A 13,542-nucleotide genomic window follows, 5' to 3' on the forward strand; every position below is an offset into this window, starting at 1 on the left:
GAAACTCACCCGCTGCTTATGTATGCCAGTTAGGCTCTATAACCCCTTGTAAAGCGGATTAATGTGCTCAATTAAGACATTATTTGGCCTCAAACCTTATCAAAAACATATAGGCCTTTGTGCTAGGCTACATGAGGTGTGCGACTATGAAAAAAGGCTTTTTCTTATGCTGGGCATCATTCACAAGTGATAGGCTAACGTTGTCACCCATCAGACTATTCTTGATTTAATATTGTCTTTACATATTGTCACACTCTGGCTCCAGGACTGTGTGTTAGAGCCAGGGTGTATCTCATTTGGTGGTGTTGGGGTTGGGTGAGTTTCATTTTGTTTGTGGTTAGTGGTGATTGGTCAATGACTCCCAATCGGAGGTAACGAGTGTCAGCTGTCGGCTCGTTATCTCTGATTGGGAGCCATATATATACTGTTGTGTTTCACTGTTTGTTTGTGGGTTTTTGTTCCAGTGTTGTATGTTCTGTCGGTGTCACAGAGGACTTCACGTATCGTCATTTGTTGTTTTTTCGTGGTTGCTTTAATTAAATAAAGTCATCATGTTCACTCCACGCGCTGCGTATTGGTCCGCTCCTTCAGACGATCGTGACAGAATTCTGTCACGATCGTCTGAAGGAGCGGACCAATACGCAGCGCGTGGAGTGAACATGATGACTTTATTTAATTAAAGCAACCACGAAAAAACAACAAATGACGATACGTGAAGTCCTCTGTGACACCGACAGAACATACAACACTGGAACAAAAACCCACAAACAAACAGTGAAACACAACAGTATATATATGGCTCCCAATCAGAGATAACGAGCCGACAGCTGACACTCGTTACCTCCGATTGGGAGTCATTGACCAATCACCACTAACCACAAACAAAATGAAACTCACCCAACCCCAACACCACCAAATGAGATACACCCTGGCTCTAACACACAGTCCTGGAGCCAGAGTGTGACACATATACTAAATAATATGTGTGAAATTTGTTTTGATTTAGGATGGACCATTATCATGCACCTGTCTCGAAACAGGGGCAGCGGGAAAAAAATACATGTCATCTATTAACTTAAAATTGCGAATGGAGGACGCTTTTCCCATGATTCATTTTCATGTCAGCCGGGTAGGCTATACTTCTGTTGTAAAGAACAGCAATGTGCTTAATATTAGGAAAGTTGAGAAATAAATATAGTAAGCCTATAGAAAGCTGATGGGATCCTCTTTTTAATAGAGGCCATCACGCTTTCTCACACAATTGCCTAGCCTATAGAAATGTTGCGCAACATGGGCTCATGGCCTCATGAAGTGTTTGATTAGATTTTCGAAGATATTTGCATTGATGTCAGAGTGATTAGAGGGACAATAGTGTGCTGAGTACCAGGCAGTTAGCAAGTTTGGTAGGCTACTAATGACAATTAACGTGACTACACACTCACGTGGAATTTGACTGCCGGTGTGGCGGTAATACGGTCACCGCAACAGCCCTAGTACCAACACAGTATTTACTATACATTCCGGTGTTGACCTACATAGAATGTTGACGATATCTCTGCAATTTCACTGACCTTTTACTCACACTGAGCAATCGATGGGTGTGTGTGTGGACATACAGTACCAGTCAAAAGTTTGGACACACCTACTCTTCAAGGGTTTTTCTTTATTTTTACTATTTTCTACATTAAAAGAATAATAGTGAAGACATCAAAACTATGAAATAATGTAGTAAACAAACAAAAAAAGTGTTAAACCAAAATATATTTTATATTTGAGATTCTTCAAATAGCCACCCTTGCCTTGACGACAGCTTTGCACACTCTTGGCATTCTCTCAGCCAGCTTCATCTGGAATGCTTTTCCAACAGTCTTGAAGGAGTTCCCACATATGCTGAGCACTTCTTGGCTATTTTTCCTTCACTCTGCCGTCCGACTCATCCCAAACCATCTCAATTGGGTTGAGGTCGGGGGATTGTGGAGGCCAGGTCATCTGATGCAGCACTGCATCACTCTCCTTTTTGGTAAAACAGCCCTTACACAGCCTGGAGGTGTGTTGGGTCATTGTCCTGTTGAAAAACAAATGATAGTCCCACTAAGCCCAAACCAGATGGCGTATCACCGCAGAATGCTGTGGTAGCCATGCTGGTTAAGTGTTCCTTGAATTCTAAATAAATCACAGACAGTGTCACCAGCAAAGCACCCCCACACCATAACACCTCCTCCTCCATGCTTTACGGTGGGAACTACACATGCAGAGATCATCCGTTCACCCACACCGCGTCTCACAAAGACAGTGGTTGGAACCAAAAATCTCAAATTTGGACTCCAGACCAAAGGACAAATTCCCACCAGTCTAATGTCCATTGCTCGTGTTTCTTGGCCCAAGCAGGTCTCTTCTTCTTATTGGTGTCCTTTAGTAGTGGTTTCTATGCAGCAATTCAACCATGAAAGGCCTGATTTACACAGTCCCGTCTGAACAGTTGATGTTGAGATGTGTCTGTGACTTGAACTCTGAAGCATTTATTTGGGCTGCAATTTCTGAGGCTGGTAACTCTAATGAACTTATCCTCTGCAGCAGAGGTAACTCTGGGTCTTCCTTTCCTGTGGCGGTCCTCCTGAGAGCCAGTTTCATCATAGCGCTTGATGGTTTTTGCGACTGCACTTGAAGAAACTTTCAAAGTTCTTGACATTTTCCGGATTGACTGACCTTCATGTCTTAAAGTAATGATTTCGCTTTGCTTAATTGAGCAGTTCTTAATATGGACTTGGTCTTTCACCAAATAGGACTATGTTCAGTATACCCCCCCCCTACCTTGTCATAACACAACTGATTGGCTGAAACGCATTAAGAAGGAAAGAAATTCCACAAATTAACTTTTAAAAAGGCACACCTGTTAATTGAAATGCATTCATGGTGACTACCTCATGAAGCTGGTTGAGAGAATGCCAAGAGTGTGCAAAGCTGTCATCAAGGCAAAGGGTGGCTACTTTGAAGAATCTCAAATATATTTTGATTTGTTTAACACTTTTTAAGTTACTACATGATTCCATCTGTGTTATTTCATAGTTTTGATGTCTTCATTATTATTCTACAATGTAGAAAATAGTCCCCCAAAAAATGAAAATGGAACGAGTAGGTGTCTAAACTTTTGACCCAGTGTGGGTGTGTGTGTGTGTATATACAGTGGGGAGAACAAGTATTTGATACACTGCCGATTTTGCAGGTTTTCCTACTTACAAAGCATGTAGAGGTCTGTAATTTTTATCATATGTACACTTCAACTGTGAGAGACGGAATCTAAAACATAAATCCAGAAAATCACATTGTCTGATTTTTAAGTAGTTAATTTGCATTTTATTGCATGACATAAGTATTTGATACATCAGAAAAGCAGAACTTAATATTTGGTACAGAAAACTGTTTGCTATTACAGAGATCATACGTTTCCTGTAGGTCTTGACCAGGTTTTGCACACACTGCAGCAGGGATTTTGGCCCACTCCTCCATACAGACCTTCTCCAGATCCTTCAGGTTTCGGGGCTGTCGCTGGGCAATAAGGACTTTCAGCTCCCTCCAAAGATTTTCTATTGGGTTCAGGTCTGGAGACTGGCTAGGCCACTCCAGGACCTTGAGATGCTTCTTACGGAGCCACTCCTTAGTTGCCCTGGCTGTGTGTTTCGGGTCGTTGTCATGCTGGAAGACCCAGCCACGACCCATCTTCAATGCTCTTACTGAGGGAAGGAGGTTGTTGGCCAAGATCTCGCAATACATGGCCCCATCCATCCTCCCCTCAATACGGTGCAGTCGTCCTGTCCCCTTTGCAGAAAAGCATCCCCAAAGAATGATGTTTCCACCTCCATGCTTCACGGTTGGGATGGTGTTCTTGGGGTTGTACTCATCCTTCTTCTTCCTCCAAACACGGCGAGTGGAGTTAAAACCAAAAAGCTCTATTTTTGTCTCATCAGACCACATTACCTTCTCCCATTCCTCCTCTGGACCATCCAGATGGTCATTGGCAAACTTCAGACGGGCCTGGACATGCGCTGGCTTGAGCAGGGGGACCTTGCGTGCGCTGCAGGATTTTAATCCATGACGGCGTAGTGTGTTACTTTGAGACTGTGGTCCCAGCTCTCTTCAGGTCATTGACCAGGTCCTGCCGTGTAGTTCTGGGCTGATCCCTCACCTTCCTCATGATCATCGAGGTGAGATCTTGCATGGAGCACCAGACCGAGGATGATTGACCGTCATCTTGAACTTCTTCAATTTTCTAATAATTGCGCCAACAGTTGTTGCCTTCTCACCAAGCTGCTTGCCTATTGTCCTGTAGCAATTGTATCCCTGATGTCCTTACACAGCTCTCTGGTCTTGGCCATTGTGGAGAGGTTGGAGTCTGTTTGATTGAGTGTGTGGACAGGTGTCTTTTATACAGGTAACGAGTTCAAACAGGTGCAGTTAATTCAGGTAATGAGTGGAGAACAGGAGGGCTTCTTAAAGAAAAACTAACAGGTCTGTGAGAGCCGGAATTCTTAATGGTTGGTAGGTGATCAAATACTTATGTCATGCAATAAAATGCAAATTAACGACTTAAAAATCATACAATGTGATTTTCTGGATTTTTGTTTTAGATTCCGTCTGTCACAGTTGAAGTGTACCTATGATAAAAAATTACAGACCTCTACATGCTTTGTAAGTAGGAAAACCTGCAAAATCGGCAGTGTATCAAATACTTGTTCTCCCCACTGTATATATATATACACACAGTTGAAGTCGGAAGTTTACATACACCTTAGCCAAATGTAAAATGTAAAACTGAGTTTAAATGTATTTACATTTTCACAATTCCTGACATTTAATCCTAGAAAAAATTCCCTATCTTTATTTTAAGAATGTGAAATGTCAGAATAATAGTAGAAACAGTTATTTATTTAAGCTTTTATTTCCATCATCACATTCCCAGTGGGTCAGAAGTTTACACACACTCAATTAGTATTTGGTAGCGTTGCCTTTAAATGGTTTAACTTGGGTCAAACGTTTCGGGTAGCCTTCCACAAGCTTACCACAATAAGTTGGGTGAATTTTGGCCCATTCCTCCTGACAGAGTTGGTGTAACTGAGTCAGGTTTGTAGGCCTCCTTTCTCGCACACACTTTTTCAGTTCTGCCCACAAATGTTCTATAGGATTGAGGTCAGGGCTTTGTGATGGCCAGTCCAATACCTTGACTTTGTTGTCCTTAAGCAATTTTGCCACAACTTTGGAAGTATGCTTGGTGTCAGTGTCCATTTGGAAGACCCATTTGCGACCAATCTTTAACTTCCTGACTGATGTCTTGAGATGTTGCTTCAATATATCCACATAATTTTCCTTCCTCATGATGCCACCTATTTTGTGAAGTGCCCCAGTCCCTCCTGCAGCAAAGCACCCCCACGGCACGATGCTGCCACCCCTGTGCTTCACGGTTGGGATGGTGTTCTTCGACTTGCAAGCACCCCCTTTTTCCTCCAAACATAACAATGGTCATTACGGCCAAACAGTTCTATTTTTGTTTCATCAGACCAGAGGACATTTCTCCAAAAAGTAAGATCTTTGTCCCCATGTGCAGTTGCAAACCGTAGTCTGGCTTTTTTAATTGCGGTTTTGGAGCAGTGGCTTCTTCCTTGCTGAGCGGCATTTCAGGTTATGTCGATATAGGACTCGTTTTACTGCGGATATAGATACTTTTGTACCTCTTTCCTCCAGCATCTTCACAATGTCCTTTGCTGTTGTTCTGGGATTGATTTGCACTTTTCGCACCAAAGTACATTCATCTCTAGGAGACAGAACGCGTCTCCTTCCTGAGCGGTATGACGGCTGCGTGGTCCCATGGTGTTTATACTAGCGTACTATTGTTTGTACAGATGAACGTGTAACTTCAGGCATTTGAAAATTGCTCCCAAGGATGAACCAGACTTGTGGAGGTCTACAATTCTTTTTCTGAGGTCTTGGCTGATTTATTTTCATTTTCCCATGATGTCAAGCAAAGAGGCACTGAGTTTGAAGGTAGGCCTTGAAATACATCCACAGGTACACCTGCAATTGACTCAAATTATGTCAATTAGCCTATCAGAAGCTTCTAAAGCCATGACATCATTTTCTGGAATTTTCCAAGCTGTTTAAAAGGCACAGTCAACTTAGTGTATGTAAACTTCTGAGCCACTGGAATTGTGATACAGTGAATTATAAATTAAATAATCTCTCCGTAAACAATTGTTGGAAAAATTACTTGTGTCATGCACAAAGTAGATGTCCTACCCGACTTGCCAAAACTATAGTTTGTTAACAAGACATTTGTGGAGTGGTTGAAAAATGAGTTTTAATGACTCCAACCTAAGTGTATGTAAACTTCCGACTTCAACTGTAATATATATATATATATATATATATATATATATATATATAGTGAGGGAAAAAAGTATTTGATCCCCTGCTGATTTTGTACGTTTGCCCACTGACAAAGATATGATCAGTCTATAACTTTAATGGTAGGTTTATTTGAACAGTGAGAGACAGAATAACAACAAAAAAATCCAGAAAAACGCATGTCAAAAATGTTATAAATTAATTTGCATTTTAATGAGAGAAATAAGTATTTGACCCCTCTGCAAAAGATGACTTAGTACTTGGTGGCAAAACCCTTGTTGGCAATCACAGAGGTCAGACGTTTCTTGTAGTTGGCCACCAGGTTTGCACACATCTCAGGAGAGATTTTGTCCCACTCCTCTTTGCAGATCTTCTCCAAGTCATTAAGGTTTCGAGGCTGACGTTTGGCAACTCGAACCTTCAGCTCCCTCCACAGATTTTCTATGGGATTAAGGTCTGGAGACTGGCTAGTCCACTCCAGGACCTTCATGTGCTTCTTCTTGAGCCACTCCTTTGTTGCCTTGGCCGTGTGTTTTGGGTTATTGTCATGCTGGAATACCCATCTTCAATGCCCTGGCTGAGGGAAAGAGGTTCTAACCCAAGATTTGACGGTACATGGCCCCGTCCATCGTCCCTTTGATGCGGTGAAGTTGTCCTGTCCCCTTAGCAGAAAAAGACCCCCAAAGCATAATGTTTCCACCTCCATGTTTGACGGTGGGGATGGTGTTCTTGGGGTTATAGGCAGCATTCCTCCTCCTCCAAACACGGCGAGTTGAGTTGATGCCAAAGAGCTCGATTTTGGTCTCATCTGACCACAACACTTTCACCCAGTTCTCCTCTGAATCATTCAGATGTTCATTGGCAAACTTCAGACGGGCCTGTATATGTGCTTTCTTGAGCAGGGGGACCTTGCGGGCGCTGCAGGATTTCAGTCCTTCACGGCATAGTGTGTTACCAATTGTTTTCTTGGTGACTATGGTCCCAGCTGCCTTGAGATCATTGACAAGATCCTCCCGTGTAGTTCTGGGCTGATTCCTCACCGTTCTCATGATCATTGCAACTCCACGAGGTGAGATCTTTCATGGAGCCCCAGGCCAAGGGAGATTGACAGGTATTTTGTGTTTCTTCCATTTGCGAATAATCACACCAACTGTTGTCACCTTCTCACCAAGCTGCTTGGCGATGGTCTTGTAGCCCATTCCAGCCTTGTGTAGGTCTACAATCTTGTCCCTGACATCCTTGGAGAGCTCTTTGGTCTTGGCCATGGTGGAGAGTTTGTAATCTGATTTATTGATTGCTTCTGTGGACAGGTGTATTTTATACAGGTAACAAACTGAGATTAGGAGCACTCCCTTTAAGAGTGTGCTCCTAATCTCAGCTCGTTACCTGTATAAAAAGACACCTGGGAGCCAGAAATCTTTTTGATTGAGAGGGGGTCAAATACTTATTTCCCTCATTAAAATGCAAATCAATTTATAACATTTTTGGCATGCGTTATTCTGGATTCTTTGTTGTTATTCTGTCTCTCACTGTTCAAATAAACCTACCATTAAAATTATAGACTGATCATTTCTTTGGCAGTGGGCAAACGTACAAAATCAGCAGGGGATCAAATACTTTTTTCCCCTAGCTGTGTGTGTATGTATATACAGTGGGGGAAAAAAAGTATTTAGTCAGCCACCAATTGTGCAAGTTCTCCCACTTAAAAAGATGAGAGAGGCCTGTAATTTTCATCATAGGTACACGTCAACTATGACAGACAAATTGAGAATTTTTTTCTCTCCAGAAAATCACATTGTAGGATTTTTAATGATTTTATTTGCAAATTATGGTGGAAAGTAAGTATTTGGTCACCTACAAACAAGCAAGATTTCTGGCTCTCACAGACCTGTAACTTCTTCTTTAAGAGGCTCCTCTGTCCTCCACTCGTTACCTGTATTAATGGCACCTGTTTGAACTTGTTATCAGTATAAAAGACACCTGTCCACAACCTCAAACAGTCACACTCCAAACTCCACTATGGCAAAGACCAAAGAGCTGTCAAAGGACACCAGAAACAAAATTGTAGACCTGCACCAGGCTGGGAAGACTGAATCTGCAATAGGTAAGCAGCTTGGTTTGAAGAAATCAACTGTGGGAGCAATTATTAGGAAATGGAAGACATACAAGACCACTGATAATCTCCCTCGATCTGGGGCTCCACGCAAGATCTCACCCCGTGGGGTCAAAATGATCACAAGAACGGTGAGCAAAAATCCCAGAACCACACAGGGGGACCTAGTGAATGACCTGCAGAGAGCTGGGACCAAAGTAACAAAGCCTACCATCAGTAACACACTACGCTGCCAGGGACTCAAATCCTGCAGTGCCAGACGTGTCCCCCTGCTTCAGCCAGTACATGTCCAGGCCCGTCTGAAGTTTGCTAGAGTGCATTTGGATGATCCAGAAGAGGATTGGGAGAATGTCATATGGTCAGATGAAACCAAAATAGATATTTTTGGTAAAAACTCAACTCGTCGTGTTTGGAGGACAAAGAATGCTGAGTTGCATCCAAAGAACACCATACCTACTGTGAAGCATGGGGGTGGAAACATCATGCTTTGGGGCTGTTTTTCTGCAAAGGGACCAGGACGACTGATCCGTGTAAAGGAAAGAATGAATGGGGCCATGTATCATGAGATTTTGAGTGAAAACCTCCTTCCATCAGCAAGGGCATTGAAGATGAAACGTGGCTGGGTCTTTCAGCATGACAATGATCCCAAACACACCGCCCGGGCAACGAAGGAGTGGCTTCGTAAGAAGCATTTCAAGGTCCTGGAGTGGCCTAGCCAGTCTCCAGATCTCAACCCCATAGAAAATCTTTGGCGGGAGTTGAAAGTCCGTATTGCCCAGCGACAGCCCCAAAACATCACTGCTCTAGAGGAGATCTGCATGGAGGAATGGGCCAAAATACCAGCAACAGTGTGTGAAAACCTTGTGAAGACTTACAGAAAACGTTTGACCTGTGTCATTGCCAAGAAAGGGTATATAACAAAGTATTGAGAAACTTTTGTTATTGACCAAATACTTATTTTCCACCATAATTTGCAAATAAATGCATAAAAAATCCTACAATGTGATTTTCTGGAGAAAAACATTCTCATTTTGTCTGTCATAGTTGACGTGTACCTATGATAAAAATTACAGGCCTCTCTCATCTTTTTAAGTGGGAGAACTTGCACAATTGGTGGCTGACTAAATACTTTTTTCCCCCACTGTATATATACATACATATACATACACATATATGCATACATACACATATATGCATGTTCGTTTACAGTGTGTGTGTTTACCCACCCATTGCGATAGCAGCCAGTTTATTTTTCTCCTCAGGGCTGAGTTGTAACATGGTGTGTATGACGGGGAGTAGAGCCTGCCTCTCACTGCCTGACTGCAGGAAGATGAACTGTAAGAGGACATTCTTCAGATACTCCAGGTTGGCTACACTCTTCTCTCTCTCATGGTTACGCTCCAGACGACGCACTTCAGACTTCAACAGCTAGAGAAGAAAGAAGAAGTACACAAAGAAACAAGTATGAATGTGTGAGCGAGCACTGTATATGTAAGTGAGAGAGAGTCTGTGAAAGAGAGAATATCTGTTTCATCAGTACTGTGTGTGTGTGTGTACGTACATTGACCTGTTCCATCAGAACAGCATTGGTAGCCTCTGTCTCATGCAGTAGACTGTTCATGTGTTCCATACTGCGTGTAGCTGTGGTCAACTTCTGATTCAATTCCTCTTTAGTCGGCTCCACCTGCCACACAAACGGCTCTACAACCAATCACACAAACAAATGGTGCTTTAGCAGACAGTTGTATTCGAAGACACAGTTCACAGTATGTAAAATAAGTGTCCCTTGTGGGAATCAAACCAACAACTCTGTAGCCATTGGAGACATGCATGTACAGTTCATTCGGAAAGTATTCAGACCCCTTGACTTTTTCCACGTTACGTTACAGCCTTATTCTAAAATTGATTAAATTGTTTTTTCCCCCTCATCAATCTACACACAATACCCCATAATGACAAAGCAAAAACAGGTTTTTAGAAATGTTTGCAAAGTTATTTCAAATAAAAAGCTGAAATATCACATTTACATAGGTATTCAGACCCTTTACTCAGTACATTGTTGAAGCACCTATTGGAAGCGATTACAGCCTCGAGTCTTCTTGGGTATGACGCTACAAGCTTGGCACACCTGTATTTGGGGAGTTTTCCCATTCTTCTCTGCAGATCCTCTCAAGCTCTGTCAGGTTGGATGGGGAGCGTCGCTGCACAGCTATTTTCAGGTCTCTCCAGAAATGTTCGATCGGGTTCAAGCCCGGGCTCTGGCTGGGCCACTCAAGGACATTCAGAGACTTGTCCCGAAGCCATTCCTGCGTTGTCTTGGCTGTGTGCTTAGGGTCGTTGTCCTGTTGGAAGGTGAACTTTCGCCCCAGTCTGAGGTCCTGAGCAGGTTTTCATCAAGGATCTCTCTGTACTTTGCTCCGTTCATCTTTCCCTCGATCCTGACTAGTCTCCCAATCCCTGCCGCTGAAAAACATCCCCACAGCATGTTGTTCTTGGAGACCTTCAATCCTGCAGACATTTTTTGGTGTCCTTCCCCAGATCTGTGCCTCGACACGATCCTGTCTCGGAGCTCTAAGGACAATTCCTTCGACCTCATGGCTTGGTTTTTGCTCCGACATTTACATTTTTAGTCATTTAGCAGACGCTCTTATCCAGAGCGACTTACAGTTAGTGAGTGCATAAATTTTTCATACTGGCCCCCCGTGGGAATCGAACCCACAACCCTGGCGTTGCAAACGCCATGCTCTACCAACTGAGCTACAGGAGGAACGTGCACTGTCAACTGTGGGACCTTGTATAGACAGGTGTGTGCCTTTCCAAATCATGTCCAATCAATTGAATCTTCCACAGATGGACTCCAATCAAGTTGCAGAAACATCAAGGATGATCAATGGAAACAGGATGTACCTGAGCTCAATTTCAAGTCTCATAGCAAAGGGTCTGAATACTTATGTAAATAAGGTATTTCAGTTTTACACACAACTTTTTTTTTGCTTTGTCATTATGGGGTATTGTGTGTAGATTGAGGAAAAATATTGATTTAATCCATTTTAGAATAAGGCTGTAATGTAACAAAATGTGGAAAAAGTAAAAGGGTCTGAATACTTTCCGAATGCATTGTATGCACACGTACCCTGTTTGGGGTCTGGGGAGGTGAGTAGGTGTTCCAGTGAGGGTAGGTGTGTGTGTGTGGGTGACAGGGACTCTGTCTCGGAGGTCTCCATGCCCTCCCCCTCCTCTCTAGCCATGGACTGGAGATCACTGAGGCCCAGGCCCAGCCCCCCCATTCCCCCCTGGTCCACGGGCCGGCGGTCCACCACTGGTTTACGACTGGTCTGGACTGGAGCTGGACCTGGAGGGAGACGGGGAGGAAGGCAACACATATCATACGGTCATGCTGGGCAGAGAGCAACAATGTAATTCCCTATTTCACGAGTGTGAAATCCAGAAGCATAGAAGACTGGGGGATACATTTATAAACAGAGGATGATTTTTTTTTTAAACTGTGCTGAAAAATAGCAGATTTCACAGGTAGGTGTGTTGAGTGTGTGAGCGAGAGAGAGAGAGGCAGAGAAAGAGAGAGGGCAGGTGCCCGTGGGCAGTGTCTGATTGATGGACTGAGAGAGCGTGAGAGACGTGTGGGTAGAACCACCTGCAGCCCACCTTGCCCTTCACACCCTAGAGAACACACACAGCTTTGTCTTACTATACTTGTGAGGACTTTTTGGGGACCAACAATTGATTCCCATTCAAAATCCTATTTTCCCTAAACCTAAAAACAGCCTTTTTACAAGTCAGGGCAGGCAAAATGTCCTCACTTCTTTGAATTTTTGTTGGTTTACTATTCTTGTGTGGACTTCTGGTACTCACAAGTATAGTAAAACGTGTCCACACACACGCAGAGTCTCTGGAACCTCTTGACCATAATTTGCACTTGAGGTTAACATCATTTTCACTTTGAGATTCAATCAAATCTAGAACATTTTACAGTTCAGATGAAGGAAGAGAGACAAGGAGAGGAAGCTAGTTAAGACTATAGGAAGGGATCCAGCCCTGCTGTCTCCAGAAGTACTGCTTGGCCCAACTATGTGTGTTAGGGTGGCACTAATGACCAGGCTCTCCAGATGCCAGTGTGCTAGTGCCACCCAGAGGGGCAGGCAGAGCAGAGCTGGTTAAGGCTGGATGGGCTCTCTGTACCCTTCATACTAACTAACACCTGGCTAGGCTGCTGAGATGAAGTGTGTCCCATCTTTACACAGCTGCACTACAACACTGGACGAGTAAGATGAAGAGACAGAGGGAGGGGGCGAGAAAGAGAGTGTGTGTTTACTCTGAGTGGCTCCTGAGAGCAGGTGTATGGGAGGTGATATATTAGCTCTTTCAGCTCTGCTCTCTCATACTCAACTAGGGCTGTTACGGTGACCGTATTACCGCCACACTGGCGGTCACGAGTCATGACGGCAGTCAAATTCCACGTGACCGTTTATTCCAAGGTAATTAGGCTTCTCCGAGCTCTGATGCTGCTGATGGTGATTAGCCTACCAAACTTGCTAACTGCCTGGTAATCAGCACTCTATTGCAAATGTATTTGAAAATCTAATCAAACACTTCATGAGAGCCCATGAGCTCATGTTGCGCAACATTTCTATAGGCTATGCAATTGCTTGATAAAAAACAGTTTTGATGGCCTCTATTAAAAAGAGGAGCATCCCATCAGCTTTCTATAGGCTAGGCCTACTATATTTAATTATCAACTTTCCTAATATTAAGCACATTGCTTCACTTTACAACAGGAGTATAGCCTACCTGGCTGGCATGAAAATGAACCACAGGAAAAGCGTCCTCCAGTTGCTATTTAAGTGCATAGATGACTTTGTATTTATTTACTGTTTATGCCCCTGTTCCTAGACAGGTGCATGATAATGGTCCATTCTAAATCAAAACAAATCCCACACATACTATATAGTATATGTAAAGAAAACATTAAATTAAGAATAGTCTGATGGGTGACAATATTAGTGAATTATGTATTA

At 43.2% G+C, this 13,542-nt stretch overlaps 1 protein-coding gene across 2 annotated transcripts in view; it reads right to left on the bottom strand.

Annotated features, from left to right (window-relative positions):
• The window catches only part of LOC121536920 (GRIP and coiled-coil domain-containing protein 2), a 34,513-nt gene that overhangs the window by 1,995 nt on the left and 18,976 nt on the right, over nt 1-13,542 (bottom strand). For both annotated transcript variants that reach the window (XM_041844562.1, XM_041844561.1), the window contains 3 exons: nt 11,643-11,861; nt 10,071-10,210; nt 9,736-9,937 (listed from right to left, as the gene is read on the bottom strand). In XM_041844562.1, the coding sequence (XP_041700496.1) occupies nt 9,736-9,937; nt 10,071-10,210; nt 11,643-11,861 (561 nt within the window). The remainder of the gene's footprint in view (nt 1-9,735; nt 9,938-10,070; nt 10,211-11,642; nt 11,862-13,542) is intronic.

The sequence above is a fragment of the Coregonus clupeaformis genome, chromosome 23, assembly GCF_020615455.1.
Source record: "Coregonus clupeaformis isolate EN_2021a chromosome 23, ASM2061545v1, whole genome shotgun sequence".
NCBI lineage: Eukaryota > Metazoa > Chordata > Actinopteri > Salmoniformes > Salmonidae > Coregonus > Coregonus clupeaformis.